The sequence below is a fragment of the Coturnix japonica genome, chromosome 5 (genome assembly GCF_054131305.1).
Source record: "Coturnix japonica strain WE chromosome 5, WE-NBRP24, whole genome shotgun sequence".
NCBI classification, from domain to species: Eukaryota; Metazoa; Chordata; class Aves; order Galliformes; family Phasianidae; genus Coturnix; species Coturnix japonica.
Genome location: NC_140667.1, coordinates 9501330 through 9525101, shown reverse-complemented (window position 1 = coordinate 9525101; position 23772 = coordinate 9501330). Strand labels below are relative to the sequence as shown.

Sequence of the window (23772 nt, the reverse complement as noted above, 5' to 3'; positions counted from 1 at the left end):
ATTCCTTCAGTTTACAATTTATACTTTCTCCTAATAATGAATACATTCTTCAATTTAAACAAACAAACCATGTAGTACTCACATTATTAGCCCATTTTTAAAAGTCTTGGTGAAAACTCTTACCGGTTACATTCTGCCAAATGCCTAAGACTGACATCAAAGGAAAATTAAAGCTCCCAGGTTAAGATTTGTCACTGTGTATGCACCATCCATGTCTATGATAGAAGTCAAATCTCCCTTTGTGCTCATGGCGACAGAAATATTTAAAGCAAGATGCACTAAATTTCAAGTGGGATTTGATGGCACTCTGACCCAAAGAACTTAGACAGCCAGAACACAGAACTTGCAATCTCAGTTGTCAAGAAGACATCTATAAACAGAGTAGTCAATATCTGCAGAAAAACCTCTTGATTCTGGTCTCTGCATTCTAAATACATAAGGAGCACAGCAGAGTGTCAATAATCTGTTTTTATGCAAACAAACACAAGTTACTATATTTCTCCAATCTAACAGTATTTGTAGTTGCACTCTGAGCACAGGGAGGACTGGGAAGTGAGCCTACCCCACAAAAGCAGCTCTGGCATGTTTAAGTTTATTTCAAATAAATGCTCAAAGAAAAGAAATAAAATAAAATAAAAAAGAATTAAAACAGATTTAGTATATATTTACTTTTCTTTAAAAAAAAAAAAAAAAAGAGGATTCCATGAAAGTTTTATAGTTATCTAAGTAGTAATACAGTTTTTATATACAAAATTCCATTTCAAACAATTTACTGTACAAAAGAAAATATAAGCCACTGTTACTATTTCATGATTTCAGCAAAGAATGAAAACTTTTGATGTTCATCAGTATTGTGTTCAGGATATAGTTCTACCATTTACAGGAATGTCAGTATTAAGCTGGGAACACTTTCAGTATTTACAGATGAAATTCCCTTAGAGGAAGTTCCGTAAGATGTCTCTTCAGAATAGGTAGTTCACGTTTAACTTTCTTCTAGATCTTTTGGGCTACCATGGAATGAGAGAAAGAACACTTCTATAGGAGCTACAAACAAAATTCTGCTTAATTTATTTGCACTTATTGCAGTCCATGCGCCTGACCCTGTAAATACTTACTGTCAGGCTTAATGCTTATAGTGTGAATAAATCAGACAGGATCTGGGCCTATAGGAGCAAGCTATCATAAATTACAGATTTAAAAAATAGTGACATTCCTGCAAGTCAAAATACAACAGAAACAAGTGTTAACAAAATATAAGCCCTTTATTAATAAAAATCTTTGGTTGGATCAATATTTTAAATAAGCGTCAAGAATATTTGGTTAATACCATTTTCTTTCTTCCACATAATATCTTTTCTGGTGCCTTCTTTGGACAGACTACAGAAAAATATCAAGTTTATCACATACTTTAAAACAAATAAATATATCAAAAGCTAGATATGGCTTTTTTTTTTTTCTTTTTCTTTTTTTTTTTTTAAAGTTCTGGCATTAATCTTTAAATTAGTTTGGCAAAGAAAGGAGGAAAAGAATAAAGAAACAACTACTGAAAACAGTCTTGATATTTGGTTTTGTAACAAACCATACAGTAGTTAGACTTTAAAATCTTTACTTTTTATTTTATTCTTCGGTTTTATATTCATAATGCAAGTGCCATGGACAAGACAAAGCAATAAAAGAAATGAGGTTAATTGCACCAATATTATTTGGAAGTGCAGTTCATCATTTGACAAAGCAAAACTAAAATATAATATACTTAAAAGAGTCGAACCAATGAGATTTAGATAGGCTTCATAAGGAAGGAGTTTAGATTTCTATTTAAGGAAGTTTCCATGTATAAAAGATAGAGTATTTTAAGACAAAAGAGAAGTTCTGTAATTAACTGTAGGTCTGGTCCTGTAGCCCCGGTGCAGGCTAAACTTCCCTTGAAGACACTGAGTGTTACATGTTCTGGATTTGCTCTTCCAGCACAGCATGTGAGAAATGCCATGCAGCAGTACAAAGTCTGCAAAGGCAACTGGCTCCCTTCTCCTGCAGAGGACAGAGGGCTACAGAGAAAAACCTGGCTAAGAAGGGGATGTGCTAAAAGGAAGGGAAAAGGGGACTCCCCTCAGCAAGAATGGTGTCTGCATACTAGGCAGGGCAGTTGAGTCATTGTAGCTCTGCATGTGCTCATTAATTCAGGGCATTTACCAAAATGCTCCACAGTAATCGACCTGCTGGGAAGATCTCCAGAATTGTGCTGCTGCTGCCTTGCTATGGGTGAGAAGTCTCTGGGGACCACTCCAACACAGGTGATGCAGCCTAGGGCACCAAGGCAGCTTCCACCACATCAGCCATGTATTGGTAAAGGGGTCTTTTCCAGATCCACTTTCCTGATGCTTGTGAAGAAAGCACTGCCCAGTGGAGGTCTCAGGCATGCAGCAGTTAACCACGCATTCCCTGGGCATGTATTTGACCCAAAAACTCAATGGAAGCTTTGTTTCAGACCTGCAGGTTCAAACACAGGTGTCTGCCAGCAGAGCTAAACCGTATCTTTGAGAGCACGTAAGTCTGGTAAACTTTATATGATTCCTCTCCTGCCAAAAGGAATACCAGGGCACACTCTAAAACTGATTCTGCATATACTCTATAAAGTTTCCTGATAGAGCTGCAAGCCTGGGGCTCCAAGAATATTTTAAATTAGTAGTATTTTTGTTACTTAAAATTTAGCTTTAATGATTTAATTAATAGCCTAAGGTCAAATTCTCAGAGAATATCTCTATAAGACATACTAAGTACATCTTTATCAATGCACACCAATGTAAATAGTGTATCCTAATGATGAAATATAAAAATTCCCTGCATTACTGCTTGTGCAAAAGAAAAAATTAAAACATTATCAGAAAAAGAATGTGGTCCTCCATATTTGTAAGAAGAGCATTTCTCACAAAGATGGGAGCAAAATGGCAGCACATCCTTCAACATGCAGCAGGTTGTCCATTATTCAAGTCCTGCCCTTTACGTGATGGCTTATGTACCAGTGGAATGCCCCGACACACTCAAATCCATCCTCTTCTATACATCAACAGGATATGAGTGACAGGAGGACAAACTCCCACTGTGGCTCAGGGAGAGTCTGGGGCTGTGATTGTTACAGTTTTCACCTTTTTTCTTGTCCTTGTCTTTCCAGGTTTCCAACATTTGCAGCTTCCCTTGCTCTTCTCTCATGAAGACCTCCACCATGAGAACCTTCTCTTTATGAATCTGCTGACTAATGTCCTTGGGAATGTCTGGGATAATCCAGTCAACAAAGTCACTCATAAACATGACCAAATTCTGAAAATGAAATTGTGAGAAAATGTCAGCCAGGGCAAATGAAAGGATGACCGTAGGGAAAGGGGTCATTTTACTGCAGCTGAGAAGAAAGAATGAGGAAAAGACAATATTTGAATTGGACTCAACTGCATGCCACAAATGTGTTACAGAGACAAATTAACCTCAACTCTCTGTTCATATTAGAAACAGTGAAAAATGCCAGGTGCAGATCTTTATGATTTATCTACAAATATTGCTAGAGCCATTTAGAAATCAATAGGTAATACTGGACCTGGTAAAGTTTTACATCAGCAAGACAGAAGCAAATAAGCAAGAGGTAAAACAATGAAAGCTGGCAAAACAAGCAAACAAACAAAGAAAAACTGAACATTTCTGATTTAAAATCTTAATTCCATGAAAGAGAAGACTTTCCAAAGGCTTACAAAAAATAATAATTGAAACAAGTTTAGGTAAGGTGGGATTAAAATGCTTGTATCACAATAGCCAGCTTGACTGTTGTGACTGAAGAATGTAATTCAATGAAATATTACCAGGTTTTGCCTGCTTGTTCAGACATGAAATAAAATACAACTGGGAAGTCTTGGAAGTTTCATTTCTTGGCTTGGTCTAGAAATTATTTTGGAGGAAATTTATGTTTCTTCCCTGTAATTGTCCTACTGGAAGGATCTAATTAGATCAGTTTTGCATGCTCCTGTTCACTAAGCTTGTTGTTTCTGCACCAAACCAATTCAGAGAATCACTGAGGATGAAGTAACCCACTACTGGGGGTACATCTGGGACTGTACATGGAAAGGTGAAGGAGAATGGGCAAATTTCTTTGATTTTGCAAGAAACAGCTGTGAAGGAAGATACCTTCTTTGGCCTGCTGTATTTAGCTGAAGAAATATGACAACTTTTGTTCTCATATTAAAAGTGCCTGCAGTCGCAACATACCTGGAAAACTATCACAAATGCTAATCTTGCTGCTAGGACAGCCCAGAAATCCTTTGAAATGTCATACTTATTTTCAGACCAGGGGGGTTCTCGATAATCTTTGTACCTGCAAAACAAGACTCAGTAAATCAGTGACGTCATTCAGATGTTTCAACACAACAGGGAATTAACACTGAATGGCTGAACAGTAGATCAAATAGTCTAAAAGAAAGTTCCCTCTTACAGCATGGCTCTGTAGTAGCCTCTCACAAACAAGACACCTCTAACCTCCCATAGCCTTTAAGTTTTATTCAAAATTAAGTCTTCAATCTTAATACCCTCTGACTATAAATAATATTAACTCTAATTACAAACACAATAAACTCTGCATAAAGACAGCAAACAACACAACTCAGTCTGGATTTTTTTTCTTGTTGTTGTTGCTGTTTGAAATAAGCTTTAAATGAAAACAGATTAACAAATTTATTTTTCAGACAAACTTGAAAGATGAAAATAATGATCTCAAGTCTATAATGTGTGCTGCGCTACATGGCATTCTACTGGCAAAAGATTGCTGCCAAACTATAGAGAGAACATGAGAAATTCCCCTTAGCTATGGCTTCCAAAAAATCTATGAGCCAATCAACAAAAACCTCTTAGGAATTGGACCAAGAAAAAAACATTTAATTTAAAATAAAGCATCTTGTTAATATTTAGGAGGAATTAGGAACCCTGTTTTCAAGTGATTTAAAGATCCCTGGAACGTGGGAGAAATGGAAGAAAGAGGGTGGGATTAAAAAGTAAAAAACTGCCATTTTACATTTACTGTGACAGAAATACACCCTAACACTACTCTTCTATAAGTTCTGTGCTAACAACATGTTTGCTTGCCTAATTTATTCTCTGTATGAAGATAACCAGGAATAAATCAGAAGAAATTAAAAATAAGCTAAGTTAATATGTATGTAATTTTGGTTGGTTTTCTCTTTCATCTCAGGGTGAATTTTCTGTTTAGCATTCATTCAGCACAAGTTATTCTGTTACGTCAATTCATAAAGAATATAGATTTTTAAAAAAGAAAACTATAAACATGTGTTTTTTTCCTTATCAGTTTGTGTAATTTTTCAGGGTATGTATACTAGAATCATTTTTCTTTCTTTCTATTCTCTTCTCTAGTTTGTCTTCCTCCTTGCCATCACTTATGCCTACTATTTAGTCTTTCAGTTTTGCTGTTTCAAGTGCTTCCATTTGGTTTTTGTCCTCAATTTATAAGGTTGAAAACATGTTTTGAAGATGATGCATATCTAGGCAAAGTATGCATTTCAGCATTTCAGGGCCAGACTGCTTGATAAGCTGAAATATGCAAACAATGATTTGCCTTTAGCAATGAAAATAATATGTAGAAATTGTTACAGGTATGTATATTTCCTGTGCAATCACACTTTCGGTGTGTCCTAAATTCCAGTGCAGATCAGGCTGCTATTACTGTCATCAGCAATTGCTACAGAAATTGGAGAAGTATACTGTGAAGTCACTGTCATCCCATTGGAAGGCTGTGATATAATAACATGACTGACACCATTTTATTCCCTTGAACTATCGTTATGCTGTTCATCATTATCTCCTTTCTGAAAACAGGAATACATCATAATAAAAATCTTTGTGGAGACAAACACTGAATTTGCTAATACTACTCTCTGTTCCCCAAAATATGCAGTACTTCACATTTAGGTCTCACAGTTAATCTGTAAGGAAAGACTTTCAAGGCAATGGCTCTATTCAATATAGAAGTTTGCCAGAGTGCTCAGAAAGCATTGAAAATACAAGGGACCAAAGTCTACCCCAGGAACATTAGAGTTTGTCATGTTCTTAGCTGGTAAAATGCTTAAAATTAGTTGTTACTCAAGAGAATACCTGCATATCTGAACCTCGTAGCCAAATTCCATGGGGTCGTTTGGAGCTGTTCCTGCTTGAAAATCGCTGACATTAAAAGAGGATAGAGTATGGTTCACGAAGCCATGCATGGTGCCATTCTCACTGTACATATACAGGTACACGAGGCGTGGAATGAAGTCAGATGTGAATGAGATCACAAATGCCTAAGCCATAAGAGTAAAGAATGAGCGCAATATTCAGGCACTGTTTAAAGTTAACAACACACTCAACTATGTCTTGCCCACACAGATTACACAAATAAGGGGCTGTCATATAGGGGTTGCTGCAGAAACAAAGCAGAGACCACAGCGTACAGGCCCCTAAATTGAATATTAACTGCTGTAACAAGGTAGTATTTACTGCTGACACTTTCGAGTTGCAGGACATGACATGGAGCAATTTCATGTTGACTAAGATTTGTATGTGGTAGCAATTCCCCAGAGCATGGAGCTGCTGCACCCCAATATCAGGAGAAAGCAAAACACACTGCTGTTCCCTTGTGCCCCTATGACAACCTGACCCCTATGCATTTCATGAGGTCCAATTGATTTATTTACACTATTTCCTTTTCTGTTCTGCAAACAACTTACAGTGAGTTGTCTCTCTAAACTCTCATTGTACTGTGAAAGCCCATCAATTTTACATATTCTTTAGCTCCACTGGGATAAAAGGATGAGCGGACCGAGCCAGTTGTATTTTTATGGTCACAAAAGTTCCATGTTGTTTGGTGATTTTGAAAGGTTTTGTAAAAACGTCATACACAAAGCACAGGACAGCCAAGTCAACGGACTTCTTCATAACTCTCTCTGTTCTTATTTATCATTGTTATAAAACATTTTTGCTGGCATAAGTCTCATGTACACGTGGAACAAACACAGTACAAAATGTTTTACTTGTTCTATGATAAAAAGGGACAGTGCATAGGTCAAAGAAGGAAAATAACACTGGATAACGATAAAGAGAGACTATGGGGGAGAAAAGAGAATAATAGAGAAATTATTTCCAAAGGAAAAGATGAGAAATGTTAATGACAAACTAAGGCAGCATACCAGATACCCACTAGAATGGTTTGGCCTTAAAAGAACAGACACCTGTTGGCAAAGCTAAGGGATTTCCAGTCTGGATAATGGGGAGAAAAAAGGAGAGCCTGTGGACGTGTGGCTGTAAGCTCTGCACAGCTGCTATTGTGCTGCTTTAGAAACATGTTTTCAGCTTGTCATTCAACTGTTCTTTTCAGCTTTTGCCAGGTGAAGGTGACAAACGTGGATTTATATTTATTTAGGATATTAGAAATGAGCATGATGGAAGGAAAGTGAGAGGGAACACAACTTTTCTGAAGAATCAAGATGGTGTAAAAAATGAAAACATAATAAAAAATGAAAACATAAAGGTAACCTAAAATTTTGCGGTGGATAGGATATTCAGTGCTTAAGTAACTAAAAATATCTTCATTGATTTTCAGTGCTATCTGAGTGAGAACATTGCATTTTGAGGGCAGATTGTGCTCAGATTTTCAGTTCTTCCAATTGTTCTGAATACTGAAGGTTGGCTGTTTTCTGTCCCCAGTGCTCTGCTGTGCAAAACCATCTCAACTTTAAAGTAACCACTGGATTTGACTCCCTAATATTTTAACAAAATTCTAAATCGTTTACTTTCACTGAGAGATTTAAGCTGAGATAAAACTAATGGAGCAGAATGGAAAAGCCAGACTATTGAAGTAAAATTTTATGCGTGCAGAATTACTTACATTTATTATGACAGCAAGCTTTCCTATCCCCCGGAGGATATTGTACCAAATTCCTAAGGAAAGAGACAAACATGTGAATGCTGTGCCAGTCATTAAAATTAGATAAATAACATTTTTTCAGATAACAGGGTTAGGACTGTAATACTGAAATTAAAAAGAATAATTTGTAAGAGACTAATTTAAGGACCCATAAGCAAAATGACTCCAACTCTTCCAAAATTAGGCTTAGGTACTTATTTCTGTGGATGTTTTGAGGGAAGGGGAGGACTGGTCTGCTGCTGCTGTACGACCACAGAGCTGAGTTGCAGCCAGGTTCATTGCAGCTTTCCAGCCTGGACAGGTTAAATGCCCAAGCAGCTCCAGCAGGGATGAAGGGACATGCTTACCCACAGACATCCCAAGTCTATTTCTCCAGCCCAGAACAGAGTTATTAAACACAGAAATTTTTGCTTCTGCAAGAAAACTGCGTTGCCAGGAAGAACTGTCGGTGTGCAGAGCCACGTGAGATATTTCGTTACTGTATTGATCATTTTGCTTTGAAAAATGACACTGTTTACCTAATAAAATATTCATCTGGATTTAAAACACTGGTCTTTCTATTTTGAAAGCAAAGCCTTGGTAAGTTATGACAGTTCACAGTTAAGCCACAGTATAATGATTTGAATTGTCCTATAAATGTCTTCCTGTTAATGAGACCAACTCAGCACAATAACATCCTGCTATCAGTCCAGGAATAAACAAGCAGAGAGTGACAGCAGCAATGAGCACTTACCTATGTCCTTTGCTCTGACTGCTACCGGTCTCCTCAGCTCCGTAACAAATTTTTTTGCATCTAAACGGATTTCAATTATGTTGTTCAACAAAGCAAACAGAGGTGCCAGTGGGAAGGATGCGACAAACAAAGTTACAAATCCAAACTGAATAACTGAGAAGAAAAAAAAGAATGTCAATGGATTGATTTGTGTTCATCAAATGCATACACAGAGTCATAGAATATCCCAAGTTGGAAGGGACCCATAAGGATCATTGAGACCAACTCCTGACACAGGACCACACAAAAATCAGATCCTATTTTTAAGAGAGCTGTCCAGACACTCCAACATCATCATGTCAGTGCTGTTCCCTCAGATTCTAATAAGACAACACCTTCTGGGAGACTAAACTGCATTGTCTACATCGGTCTGATGTCCAGCAAGGCTAAATGACCATGGTGTCAGGGGAGTCCCTAGCACAACTTCATCGCAGCAATGCTGGCCCTGCTGCTCACTCTGTGTTCCTCCAGCAGGGAAGGGGCAAGGAGGGAGTTCCAGGCAGGTCTCAACCGTGGGAGTTATCTGAAATGAGGGATGTGGGATGACAGCAGCTCTTCTGCCACCTGCTGCCTCCTGTGGCAGCATGATCTCCCACGTAGGATTGTCATGCTCCACGTGGCAAGGCTTCAGCCCTCTCTAAGCCCATTGGAAACTTTCTCTTCTGAAGTTTAGAAACCTTCTGCATGCCAGCCCACTCTCTCCGTGATTGTATGTGCCGGTTCTTTTGGTAGCTTTTGTGGTAGCTTTGTTTTTCAGATTGCATTCATCACCCATCCTAATGCTTGCCCTCTCTGTGTATTTATAGAGAGAGATCTGCATCTCCCTCAAACTAATACTCTAAGTTATTCTAATTCACACTATATTTAATAGGGAGGCTTATTTAGGGCATTAGCATATTTCATAATACTTTTCCAATACTTTTGCCTAGTCATTCCTGAAAACACATAAACACATAAAGTTCCTTGTCTAAGATTCAGGAAGCTCTGACACTGTTAATAACAGCATTAAGAGGAATAGATTTCTCAGCTTCTCCAATATTTTAAGGTGGAAAGAAAATGTGGCTTTGAGTCTCAGTAATGCAAACTGATTTTCTTTTTTTTTTTTTTCCATATAAGGTGTAACAAATGATACAATCTGCCTCCCAGTCTCAGGTTTAATTATTTAACACTTGACAATAACATGTCACATAGCTCAAAAGGAAGTATCTAAAATACAGTGCTAAAGGAGGGATTGTGATCATCAGATAGCATAATTCATTACTGAAGCAGCCCATGACTGGCTGAAATGGGTTCCTGTCCTACACCATACAGAACATACGCTTAAGTTTTGCACCATAACCACTGTCCTCCAAATGTACAGCCCAAAATCCTCAGCTATCCATCCCATTCAGTCAACATAATTCTGCTTAAGATGCCTTCTTTCCACCTCACTCACTCATTTCCATGTATTCAGGGGTAAGTCCAGAAAAAGGCTCCAGGTTATAGTCTACTTCATAACGCTGCTTTTTTTTCATGTGCTCTTCATGGTCCAAGGAGCGACGACGCTTTAATTTCATGTATCTTATGAATTTCTTCATTTTCCTGGGGAAAATGGAAGTGATCCAGTTAGCACTCCACTCTGTGCACAATGCCCACTTTTCAGGTGGATGAGGAACAATATGCTAAAATGAAGTACCAAGACTCAGTGTGTGCAGGTATTGAAAAATTGTTATGGTTGAACCACATTCAGAACTGCACCTACTGCTAGAAAGTAGGAAGACAGTAGATTTCCTAACTCTTCAGACTTGATCTGCTGGCTGTAATGACAGCAATGCTAGTGCAGCTGCAGAGCAGCAAGGACACAGCATTTGCTATATGGCATACAGAGGCTCACTGCAAAGGACCTGCAGGTAGTCTGCAAACCACATTCATATCAGGGGGCTGTGGACACACAGTTCATTGGACACACTGCAAAAGATGTATTTGAGAGAGAAAAAAGAAGTTGCTACTTACGGGATGCCTATCTCAAATAAATTGTTTTGAATCAGCTGCTTGCCCAACATGATGATGCTGAGCTGGATGCACAGCTCCATTAGGCAGCCACCTGGTGCACACTGCAGCAGAGGAAAGGGAAATCAGGACACCTGCTGCACCCTTGAAACAGGGGAAGGAGGGTCCCCACACATGGTGAGAGCACAGGCAGGGTGAAATACAATTACCTCTTCCATTCGGAAAGAATGGAAAATGTAGACATAGTCTCCTGGACGTCCAACAAACCTAGAGAGCAAAAGTTAGAATTAAGATCTTCATATAGATTTCACACTTCTTATATTTGATTTCTAAAGTCATTTGTGTGAAATGCTATGTCATTGAGCAGGACCAGCTAATGACTAGTTATAAAACAGAGAAGGAAATCAATCATCTTGGAAGTTTCTTGGTTTTTGTTTCCAAAAGTAAGTCCCGTGGACTGAGTGAGCAGCTCAGTAAAAATGCAAGCCGTATGCCCTTCAATTGTATAGGTATCTTGTCAGAAATCCTCTGAGGTATATTAAAAAGGGGGGAAAAATAAACATAAAACAAAATGAGAGGGACAGGGAAGAAATGCTTGAGAGTAAATTAGTGAGGTAAGGTTAGAAGAGGGGAGGGAGTAAGCTGTGCAGGCTGAGCACCAGCTGTCCACCTCAGCCCAGTTCCCGAGGTGAGCTGCATGCTGCTTGGCACCCCAGAACACCTCAGTGTTGCCCTCACACTCAGAAATCATACTAGAGCCACAGTGTGACTACACAGAGGCACCTAACCTAATTGCTGTTGTGTTAACAAGAACATGTCCTGTGGTATCTTTACTGTCACCCACCCCAAGGAATCTTTTTTATCACCCAAATCTTAACCCTTCTTCTGCCCTCTCAAGCAATGAGCCAAAACTCTGAACAGATTTTTTCATTACCTACCGGCCTTTGAAGAAAGCAACATAGAAGATGGGTGTGTAGGCGTTGACAAATTTCAGAAGAAAAGCCTTAAAAATCAGACGCTCTTCAAAATTCTTGTCAGTTTTTGGCACCTCTGGAACCAACGGGACATGTGTAAGAAACATTAAGAAACTGTCCTATCTGGAACATTACATGACCTAATAAATGGACTTTGGAAAGCATTTTCAGCTACCTTTTACACAAAGAAACAAAGTGAAATACCCCTCAGGGAGGCCAGTGGTAAACCCTCTGGAATCCCACTGTTCAGCTGCATTGCAACAACTCCAGCATTTAGAGTTATGTCTGTCACATCTGGGTGATCTCCATGACAATCATTTGCAGGATGGACAAGAACTTAACTGAAAGGAATTCTGGACCTTTCATCAGTCATGCTTTTTGGCATTATTTTATTCTCCTACCTTGTTTTTCTTTGCATTAACAGTTTTCCATTACTTGACATCTCTTATGCCAAATAAGCAAGAAAAAAGAAAGCAGAAACTGCGTGATAAGAGTCAAGGTCAAGAGTAGGTACAGGAATTTAGCTGTATCTCTGTCACATGTAACTGGATTAGCAATTCAACTTTAAAGCTGAATCCATCTAAGCTTTAAAGTTAATCATGCAATGCAGTCCATTTGGTACTCTCATTTATAACTGCTCCAATAAATACCACCTGAGGACTTGCACCTACCGATCTGAGTTAGCCATCTTGCTATGCAGCCATATACTTCATCCAAGAAGATGATAACAACCAAATTGATGATGACAGCGGTAGCAGTGACAGTGACCCTGACGCTGGACCGGCCCGATGGGGTTGCACTGATTGCCAGTGCTGCTGCAGTGGAGATTCTGTATATTATGACTCCAAACACTATAGCGAATGTCAGCCCCACCTGCAAGTAAGAGCAGCGCAGCCCCTTACAAAAGATTTAACTGTAAACACTTGGCACAAAACCTAGCCATGGCCTGACAGATGAAATCTATGGGCCACATCCCAACCCCAGAAATTGTGTTAAGGCTCCTAGTCGCTGTGAGAACAGATCCACTTTTATTAGCCATTACATCATCAAAATCTCCAGAAACATTTGAACTAAGTCAGTCTGGTGTATTATAACTTTGGAAAGGGCTTAAACCTTTTTATCCAAATGCCACTGTCTTGAATTATTATTTCCTTAAAAAATTGTTTTAAATGATGATGGTTTATTAGCAGATGGGGAAAAAATAAAAAAAAATATGCCATTCTCTCCTTCCCAAATACTTCCCAGTATACTACTCTCTCTGTGTTTTAAGCTTTGTCCCATTGATCAGAGTGGTAATCTCCTCCTCCACGCCTTCATTTTTCCCTTACCATGTTCAGATATGCTTATTTCTTTAGTGGAAAGAGTAGCATAACCACCTCCACAAGTAGTGCTAAAGTAGGACTTGAAGTACTTCAATTTCTGTAAAAGTTTTTATGTTACAAAATAAAATAAAATAAAATAGTAATAAAATCTTTGAATGTTTTTGCTGAGAGAAAGTTGTTGAGAACCACATCAATCTGATAAACCTATCATGATTTCACTAGCATTCTTATCCCTCCTGTTCTATCTGATCACTTAAGTAAAATAAATTTCAGGCTTTGCCATGTGATGCTTACCATGAAGATAATGCCAACAAAATTGGTCAAGTAAGCTGGAAAACGATCCTTCCATGTCAGCTTCTCTTTATCCGTCTAAAATTTGGGAGGAGAGAAAGAGTACATTTACTAAAGACAGATCATGTAATTTTGTGCATGTCACAAAAACACAGAGGGGAAACAAAGGCTAACAAATACACACCCAGTTAGCAGATGCAAAGACACAGTGTTTACAGTTACAATTCCACACAGGCAAGTTGTTTACTATCTAGGTTCAAATTGGTCAAGCGCCTGCAATGCGGGTATAAATAAAACAGATTTTTTCTGTATACTTTTTGGAGGAAGCATGCAAATAGCCTGTCATAAACCATGATGTAAGATCTCTCCCACTGTTAAATATTTTATTTTCCTTTCCCTGGAAAAATTCTTCCTCTTTTTCCTTTCTCCCTCCCCAGTCAGTATCTGTAGCTTTGCATTTACCCAACTGGTGCCACTGAAATACAGACTCTACCAAAAAACTTCAGGATGAGCGCACAGTTGACAGGGAAGCTCTTGTTTTGTGATGTGACCAATCTACAATTGCTTCAACTGGGGCAAATTTTAACTACGTGACCATCCACATGGTATTTGATGGACCAGGCTACTGGGAGTTCTGGGATTTAAGATGCACGTGCGTAGTAGCAACAGTCTGCAGACTACCCTAAATCCCATCAACCGTCTAGTGACCCTGCCACAGTGAAGTTGGGGATGAAGATTTCATTTAGAGCGGTATTGCTCATCAAGTCTTTTATGAACTTTCATGCCGGGAATTGTTTTTAAACACCAGAAAATAAACAATGAAGTAGCATTACAGAAGATGACGCACACATTTTAATGGACATAAAAATATTACTCGAAATTCTATTTTTATTCCATGCACGTTGCCTTAAGGAAGTGCAAGCAACTCTTTCAACACACAGCCCATGCTCCACTGCAAAACATAACCTCAGTCCAGCACAGTACCCCTAAGGTTAGCCATGCAGTGCCATTCCAGATGCATAGAAACGGTGGCTAAAAGAGTGCTGAAGAAACCAGGGGAGGAAGGGAAAGAAACCCAAAACTGAATGTGAATATTAAACAAGAGTTCAACAGCCAAAAACAATTGATTTGTGTCTTCCATAATTACACATAATTTGAGCTTCCTCATAAGTTTGAATAAAAAGAACCAATTTCACCCCAGCCATGACTGTCTTAACTCTTTGTCTCCATTTGTTTGCTGCCTCTTCTGGAAAATACCGGTGCTTCTGATGGCAATTAAAGGAAACAAAAAAGGATCGGGCAATACAGCATTACAAAGCACTGCTAAATTCATCTCTATAGTCTCTACTAACTCTACACACATTGCAGTTTAGCCACAAGTGAGCACTCTGTTTGTTTGCTCGATGCAAATTTTGCAGCTTAAGGTTAATAAAAAAACCAACAGCAAAACACAAACTTTTGCCCTAAATCTTGGGATAGGTCAAACTGTCCTGCAAAGAATTTCCCGTTTTTGATTTAGGATTGTGCCCTTCTTGTTCCTTTGCGATGTGTAAAGGATGTCCAAAGTGTTTTTCCTTTCAGAAGGATGTATGTAAGTTTTTAATCAGACTTCTTTTGAAAGAATGTGAGCAAGTTCTGGGTTGACTTTAGATAGTTTTCCTTTAACAAAATTTATGAGTTGACATTCAACTGCTAAATGTGAACCCGAACACTCCAGATCCCAATGAAAGATAATTACCAAGTCTTTCAGAAAAAAACTTCTTTTCTCACGTTTCCCAAATTAGCAACATCCATATTGAATGCAACCCAAGAAGTTATAAATAGTCTGGCTAAAAAAACCCCTCTCTTTATTGCTCAGCTTTCCTACTCTGATACTTTGAGGTTAGGATTAATTGTCTGATTATCCTAATATTCCACATTCAGGATCTGAATTCCTAATATACCAAAAGGAACACTGAGTCACATATTTCTGATAGAATTCAACAAAGTGTATATTCAAGTGTTTACATAAGAAGGCAGTGCTCTGAATTCTTTCTCTCCTACTAGGAATTTTAAAACATTGCTGCAAAATCAGGTGTTCCACATGCACCAAACAGCTTTAATACTGCATCCTGTGCCTTAACTAGAATGTACTGACATAAGCATCCTGAGAAAGGGGTCCAGCAGTACTTGAGCTGCTCAAAAGAACTTTGAGGGCTGCGGGTGAGATGCACTCCAGGATGGCTGGCAGCACGTTATTCACATCAGTATCAAGAGCAAGGCAAAAGCAAAAGTGAGCAATACCTTATCTGGTGAAATATAATGGAAGTTATGCTTTTAAAAGGCAGAAAGTTAATATCGAAGCTGGAATTGGGCAAGAAAACTGGTGTTAGTGCTGTCAATCAATGCTCTAGAAATATTTTTATTTACAAAACAGTCCCAAGACCTAAGCACAGTCAGATCCCAGCTCAGCAGCAGGACATTCATCTTCTAAGAGCTGTGTTAAAGCGGTGACTTGCCTGTCCTACGCTATCAGCAAAAAGGCAAAAGCAGATGTTAGGGCTCTCAGGGGCTTCCCTGATGCAGCCACAACAATGCCAGAGGCTTCCCCACATAGCCAAAACCTCTGTAAGAGAAGCACTAGATTTCAGCCCCACAGGTTGATCGGCTGGTGGGAGGATGGAAGCTCATTAGACAACGAACCTCTCCTGAGGCACTTGTAATAGCACCAAGTAAGATGTTTTGTTCTATTTTTCTCAAGTTTTATTGGTTAGCCTAAAAGGAGAGCCCCTTCAATCAGACCAACAATATTTCTTAAACCACGCTTCCATATCTGACCATACCACTGAAGGCATTTCTAAACTTATTAGGGTCTTAAGTATGTGAGTACACATGTATGTCAGGGCTGAAAACTTCTGGAATCTAAATACCACTTACAGTGTCACTGTTTTGTTTTTGCTTTTTTTCCCCCTCTTTGTTTATAATCACTGTAACCTATTTCTATTCTTTTTCTCTTGGTTATGAGTCAGTGCCTTTATCAAAGCTTTTTTTTTTTTTTTTCTCTTAATAGATGAAAAAAAATAATATTTTTTATCTTACCTCTTTATGTTTGTGTTCTTTCCTCAGTGATTTTTCTAAAACTTTTGCTTCATATTCTGCTCTGGGATGAGCCTGTGGAATAAGTCATATTGAATAAAAAGCAAAGTCACCTGTTTTCAGCATCAGCTAAGTATGAACCATTTGCAGGTCTGTTTCCCAATAACCTCCATTTTGTAATTGAATTCTAATTCACTCAATACATTATGTCAATTAATAGTTGATTATACATTTAACATGATGTTAAATACTATATGATTTGCAGTTCTACAGCAGCAGATTGATTTGCAGTAGCGATTTGCCTGTAGCCCTGTGCACATTATATTTAATTCTTAAGAGCACACAGGACATCCAGCAGACAGGTTTCAAACTGTGTGACATTATACTTGGATTTCAATGACCTGTGCTTGTGATGACAATTAGATTTTGCATTAACTGTAAATTCAGTGACTCTCAGTTCTAGAGGGAAACACTTATTTATTGTAAATATGCAAAACCCACGGCTTTAGGATCCCAGAAAATTGTCGTCTGGGGTCTTCCCATAATCCTGTCTTTGACAAAATTTACACAATTAGCCATTGCAGGAGAGGGTGTAGGAAATGCTCAGAAATAAGAGACAGCCAAAAGATTCAGAAAGATTCGTGGCTTCAGAATTGACAATAATTACGCATTCACAGAAGATGCAGAATTCACAGGTATGCGTTGGATGGAAAACAGAATGGATCTGAAAAATGTCTGAGCAAGTGGAAAGGGGGAGGGTGTAAAGGAAAAGTGATCAGTGGGAGTTGTAGGGGAAATCTGATGCTCAAAAAAAGAAGAGGTGGAGATCAAAGGATGGCATTCATCAGTGGACATGTAATAAAAAAGGTAGGAGCGATTTAGAAAAAAATGTTTCCAAACCTTGACTGCCTCCTTCAGGAAACCAGAAAAAAATAAACAAAACAAAAAGAACAAGGGGGAAAAAATATTAATTACTGAACTGTTGCAGATTTATATTTTCACAATTACATTAAACAAACACAGGCGCAGTAGATGGTAGATGCTAACAGAAGATCAGTCTGCTCATGTTCCATGCTATTATCTATTGACAGTACGGTAGGTACTGTATGACATTGCCGTCCCTAAAAAACACTGGAAGATGAGACACTTTGTATTTTAGTATCTACTTGCAACCCCAGCTCTTAGCATGCTACTAGCTTAAGCTTCATCAAAATCAGAAATAAGGAGGGACTCAAATGTTTTGCTAACCTCACAAATGTATTATCTAGAGTTGCCTATACAAAACAAAGGATAGAACGTATATTATTAACAGCTGCTGCCTTTGGCCACACAAAGTTTTAGCCTGATAGAGCTCTGAACTTGGATGTGAAGGATATGGTCATCGGAAAGATACAGTTAATCCTTTCTACTTTCATGTGTGCTATCAGCAAGCTGCCAAAAATAAAAGGACAGTATAACATCCAGCAAATAAAGCCCCATATTCTCTCCCAGTCAAATAGGTATAATCTAGCAAAGCGCATGGCAGAGCAGCAGCTTGCACAGTGTGCCTAAATATACTAAGGAGGAGCTAAATAAGAGGAGAGATAATTTAGCAGAAATGTCTGGGGGTGAGGGGAGCAATAACTGCGCAGGGCTCACCCAGCTGCACAGCACCATGTCAAATCTGTGAGGCTTTTGTTGCAAGGGAACAAAATTTGTTGTGTATCTATTTAGGACAGCTTGTGATATGACAAGTGCAGCCGTGCTCCTTTTAGTAACAACAACAGCAATAAATCTGGACAGGCAGGAAGCAGGGCAGTGGCCCCATGCCAGCTGTATGCCCTGCCTGGGGTGCTGCAGTGCGCAGGGTGACACAGCAGACCTGCACCCCTAGATTGTGCCTAAGGCCATGGCAAGACTGGTACTGCTGTCACTGTGCTGCGGGGCAAGCAGGTGCTGTTTGTGAAGTGACAAAGTTAAAAATGAAAAGGTGTAAGGCGGGTCCTAAGCTGAGTATTTTATCTCCTTTTCTTCAAGGAATTAATTGATTTTTAATACCCTTTCTTAAATACACAGATCCCTCTTTTTCCCCTTTCACACCACTTAGTGTGTTTATCACAAACCTGTCTAGGGATTTTATTTTTGGCATACAAAATAAATACCCCTCAAGATTTGTATTTCTCCCAGTGTCCCCAGTGCAGTCAGTACTTGTCTGACAGCACCTTCTTAACTATTTGCCAAGTCATGGCCTGATCTTGCATCACCCAAGTGGAATTTTCAGTGCCTTTTTTTTTTTTTTAAATTTATTTATTTAATTTTAAACACGGTGCTGTAACCTGATAAAGTTTGATTCATTCATTTCTGATTTACAGCAGTGCAAGATGAGCGAAGTTCTGTGGTTGTTAGTACCCTGACAACAGCCAGGGAGTGATGCGTGAGCCATATATTCCATGAGTATGCTGCTAGGTGTGACCCGGCTGCACATTCACAAAAAAAGAACAACAAAAAAAAACCTAAAAAACAAAAAAACCCACCGACCAACTGTGATTTTGTGGCTATGCTATTATGTTTCTATGACAACAATACATACTAGTCATAGCTTGCTAAAAAAAACATCATATGGTTCACGTATGGGATTTTCCTGTCTTTTAAGCACACCACAGGCCAAGATCTGGTGGCTTAGGGAATGGAAGGGATCAGAGCACCGCGGAGCAAGAAAAAGAATCAGAACGGAAGGGACAAACCTCCTCCTCTTCAAACCCAGTCAGGTCCCACCTGTAGTTGAGCCTCATCTGCTTTCTCTTCCAGTGTTCCATAAAGGTAGCAGCTGAAACAACAGGTTAACAATTATTTCACCACTTTACAAAGGTTCAGGGGTCTTATCAGCCCTAGCTACATGGCTGGAATCTGTGCTAGCAGCCAACTTTTCTGTCTGTGTAAGCTAAAACAAAGGACATTTACTATGCCCACATGACTTCATGTGGATGATGCACACAGTTTTTAAGAGGTCTAAGAAAGTCAAACAGCCAAAGTTATTTAAATATTTGCATGTGACTAATAATACTGTTGGTCTTCATCTGTACGTAATTCCATTTGTAAGTCCAAACAAATCTGTGCTTCATCTACACAAAAAATGACTGATTTAACTTGTGTTGTACTGTTGATATAGTTGTTCACTCAAAGATATCAAAATAAAGCATTTATGTATTCTAATTCCATCCATCTAGTGGTCATAATAGTTACTTTGCCTCTAATAATCACGCTCAAACCCAAATACTTATAAAAGTGTTGAAGCTGCGGATGAGTGAAGTGCTAAAGAAGCCTGTAATGGCTTTGGGTTTTTTTAAGCTTTAAAGACATTGAAATTTTGTTTTTGATGAGGACAACTTCCAGAAAAGAAACATCACTAAAAGCATTTCTTGAGTCACAGTGAAAGATCCCAGCCTATATCAGTCTCTCTGCCTCTGAGACTGAACAAGTTCTCAGAGGACATATTTAGATGCTGGGAATACACCAGCACTGTATGATAAATAAGCGATTATGAAAGAGGCAAGTCTACCCAGAAGTGGTGTTCCCAGGGGAGCTTCCTGCAGTGAGCATTAACAGATGTGCTCACAAATGTTTGCCCTCTTGTTCAGGAAAAACAGAGGCAGGGAGAGGGCAAAAGAGCTGAACACACAGGGAAGGACACCCTCGTGTCCAGAACCTGACTCTGCTCATTGCATTCATATTCCAAGAGCAACTCTAACCTACCAGCTCTATGGCTGAATCTCAACTCTCTACCCATACCATGTAACTATCTCTTAAGAGAGTGTGTTAGGGTCCCAGAGATCCCATCTCTTGCTGCTGGAGCTCCTGTCCTGTGGCCTGCAGTCTCCACCCACAGTAAGGAATATGGACAATGAATGACATGTTGGTTAGTACTGCTTCCAGGTGCTGTTTCATGACACTGCCTTATAAAGATGCAAAATGAAAACACTGCATCTGAAATTCAGCCACTTCATTATAGTCCATATAGTCCATTATTTGGACTAGATGATCTTCTAGGTCTTTTCCAACCTTGATAATTCTGTAAAGCAGTGGGTGAATGTGCCAGGTATGCTGCAGTAGTTGAGCATGGCCACTGCACCACACATATCTATGTATTGTCATACCACATCTGGGCCCATCAGCATAGACAGAACTCAACACTTCCTAGAGGTTGTCATCCAAGTGATCTTATCTAGATCCTCTGAAGTTTTCATGTCATTTAAGACCACAGCTTCATTCCTTTGGAAGCAAGCCAGTATCATTCAGCACCAGGAAGCTTCTGGGCTGGCCAAGGAGAGCCTGCTTTTTTGGAGAACAAACAGCACTAGATCAGGGCTCAGGTGTAATGCTGAACCTGTGACAGGCATGGGTCAGTGCTGCAGCTGCTCTGTCATGGAAACAGAATTCTCCAGAATGCTGTAACGCTGGCCCAGTGAACTGGTGGAGCCACCATCCCTGGAGGTGTTCAAGAAACATGGAAATGTAGCACTGAAGGACATGGTGGGGATGAGCTGATAGTTGGACTTGGTGGTCTTTCCAATTTTATCAGTTCTGTGAACAATATCACAGAAAGACAGCCTACCAAAGATGGTGCTTGTAGAAATTCCCTCAAACTCTGAGTAATTTCCTTGCTATGTTAAGGACAATTTGTCACCTGAGCAGGTTAGATTCCATCTGCCTCAGATCTTCAGCTGCACAGAAGCCAAATAAAACTCCTTACAGGTAGAAGTGCTCACAAACGGCACTGCAGGATATACATATACTTACATATAGAGATAATCTATTTCTTTTAATACTATTTCTTTAGAAAATAAATTCTTAGTTCTCAGGAAAAAAAAAACCAACCACAAACAAACAAAAAAAACCAAAAAAAACTTTAGAGAAATCTTTAAAAGTGAAGTTTAAAAAAAATGCGAATTCATAACCTTGTGGAAAATCTTCTGATTTCAGATTCAACATGACACTATTAAAACATCTTCTATATGATGTTCCACCAAAATAAAGCTTTACACTGACCTAAAAAGAAGTTGAGGAATTTCACATCCCACTCCAAAACCATCTCAGAGATTAAGCTTTATTTTGCATAGAGCACAGAAACTGGCTTCTGCCAATATGCCTGCCTTTGCCCCAGAAGATAAAAAGTGCATGAAAGGATCCAGAATTTCATGCTAAGAAAAAGGAGACAAACAGCCCTACTCTTTGGACAACAGAGCATTATTTGCCAATACCTGTATGTGGATCACAATAACAGTAAGTGAAAGAGACCGAAACTGATACTTGCCTCTCCGCATGAGAACATCAGCCTATTTAAAGCTTCTGACATGGCACCCAGCTTTGGGGTGTATCTTGTTTCTCCCTGTGCATTACATGGCCAGATGATCTTGAAGATCACAGGCACTCCTCCCTGTGGCAAGTTCAGCCTCCCCAAGCCTACAGCTTTTTCTTTGGACCTGCAGCGCTCCTGAGTCCCTGTTGCCCTTTAATCCCTCTGCAGGGCAGCTCTTTTCCTTGACACTGAGCTGTTAGTATCAACCCTTAGCTCATTGCAACTGAAATGGAGACACTGGTGCAGAAGACTTTGCTCTAAGTGGAATTACAATGGCTCACACAAAAATCAGTCCAAGACAAACTTTTTGCACTGCTTTCACTAATGCCGGGAGCATCCCTTCTCTGTAGCCTCTCTGTACAGGATTCCAGTTACAACCATGGGCATTGGACCCATCATTATCCCATTTATCATCTCCTAGTGCCTGGCACAAGGATAACCATGGCTCATGTAGCCCTCAGTAACTACTGCCACAAAAAATTTCACAATGCTTTTAACTAAATTCTGCAGATGAGAAAATAAAGGTTAAATGACTTGCTCAAATACAGGGCCAATCCACATCAGAAAAAGTACCTATTATGACACAATTCCCGGTTCATGGTCTGCATGCTTGATGTCTTCTTGCTGATAAACTTAATTGCATCTCGGAACACACTCAGGAATCAATCTTGGTTTGTCCAGAGACGTTAAAGGCCATTACACTTCCCCACGGAGCCCTCCCCTCAACCCCAAAGTACATCAATACATTTCTTCCGTAATGCTCTAAAGTGGAAGCTGGCTCTGCAAATAGATTTTTTTGGCAAGCTGTGCAATCTCGTTAATGAAATTTTGACATACCATGCCGCAGTTTTATGACAGATGCTTAACAATTTCATTTGATATTCATCTTGAGCAACTTCTTGAATTTTAGCTTTCAGTCCAGAATATAAATTTGGGAGTGGCAGTTTCATGGTGAGGGTGTAGGGGGGGGGGAGAAAGAAAAGTCTTTTGTGTAATTAACTGAGTATAAATATACTGCTTTATCTCTTCTGTTTCTTCCTGTTATATCTTAAATAATTAAAAACTTAACATCAAAGTATATATTTTCTTACCCCAGAGAGCCATGAAAACTGAGAAGAAGACAGTTGCAGGGTTATCAAACAGATGACTTGCGCGAGCAGTCGCACAAGCGGAACTCATCTTCCAGTAACTGCAAGTTCTGTCGCACAAGGGACACATGGTGATATTGTTTCTCTCGTCACACATTTCCATACTGCAAAGAAGCAATACAACACATGAAAGGCAATGTCAGTATGGTTTAACATCCAAGCTCGGACAGTCATTTCTGATGCGCCACTCTCCTCAGTGCAGCAACTGTTTCTGATCAGGACCACCAAACTGTATTCATCTTGGTAGTCTTTCCCTCTCTTGGCCTAGTGAGCAGCTTCATCCATAACCCATACTAATGGAGGGGCTGAAACAGGAGATGTAAAAGACTCTATTCTTTTTATTACAGAATATTATTGTTAAAAATAAAACCATCCCAACTTATTTTAAAATATTAACCTCAGCAATAGATAAAGTACAAGGGAAGTGCTGAGTATCATGAGACGGGAGTTCAACAAATTTAACTTCTCTGCACTCCATCTGCAGAAGAGCAATAGTAATGTCTTTGACTTTCTTCCACTGTTGGAAGCAGTACAAAGCAATCTTAACAAAAACAAAAAAAAAAAAGAGAGAGAGAGAAAAAAAAAATCTATTTTCTGAAATCCATTAATCTGCTTTGTTAATCACCGCTCTTGGTTGTTGTACAAACTATGTAATTTTATGTAATTTTCATCTACAGCTGATGATGCACACAGGGCAAATAATGCAAAATCACAGGCCTTTATAATTATTATAATAACAAAACCTACTTAAATTTAAAAATAGTGGGACATCACGACTTTGTTAATCTGGCTGCAATTGCTTAGTTTAGACATATATATTCTTGATTTATCTTTATGTCACACAATATGCCTTTCAGCATTTTGAGAAGGGAGCACTAAAACCTATCATCAGCAGCCTTTTGTTAGTTTCACATAATG

At 39.1% G+C, this 23772-nt stretch overlaps 1 protein-coding gene across 7 annotated transcripts in view; it reads right to left on the bottom strand.

Moving 5' to 3' along the window:
- Positions 1–576: 576 nt before the first annotated feature.
- Positions 577–23772, bottom strand: part of ANO1 (anoctamin 1) — a 72827-nt gene continuing 49631 nt past the window's right edge. For 5 of the 7 annotated variants that reach the window (XM_085549981.1, XM_085549982.1, XM_015863687.3 and 2 more), the window contains 15 exons: positions 22798–22958; positions 19095–19177; positions 17272–17283; positions 16375–16446; positions 13300–13374; positions 12355–12556; positions 11648–11759; positions 10919–10976; positions 10713–10813; positions 10156–10301; positions 8682–8834; positions 7910–7962; positions 6142–6326; positions 4249–4354; positions 577–3315 (listed from right to left, as the gene is read on the bottom strand). In XM_085549981.1, the coding sequence (XP_085406107.1) occupies positions 3055–3315; positions 4249–4354; positions 6142–6326; positions 7910–7962; positions 8682–8834; positions 10156–10301; positions 10713–10813; positions 10919–10976; positions 11648–11759; positions 12355–12556; positions 13300–13374; positions 16375–16446; positions 17272–17283; positions 19095–19177; positions 22798–22958 (1780 nt within the window). In that variant the 3' untranslated portion in view covers positions 577–3054. The remainder of the gene's footprint in view (positions 3316–4248; positions 4355–6141; positions 6327–7909; positions 7963–8681; positions 8835–10155; positions 10302–10712; positions 10814–10918; positions 10977–11647; positions 11760–12354; positions 12557–13299; positions 13375–16374; positions 16447–17271; positions 17284–19094; positions 19178–22797; positions 22959–23772) is intronic. The other 2 variants (XM_015863688.3, XM_015863685.3) reach the window with 1 other exon arrangement.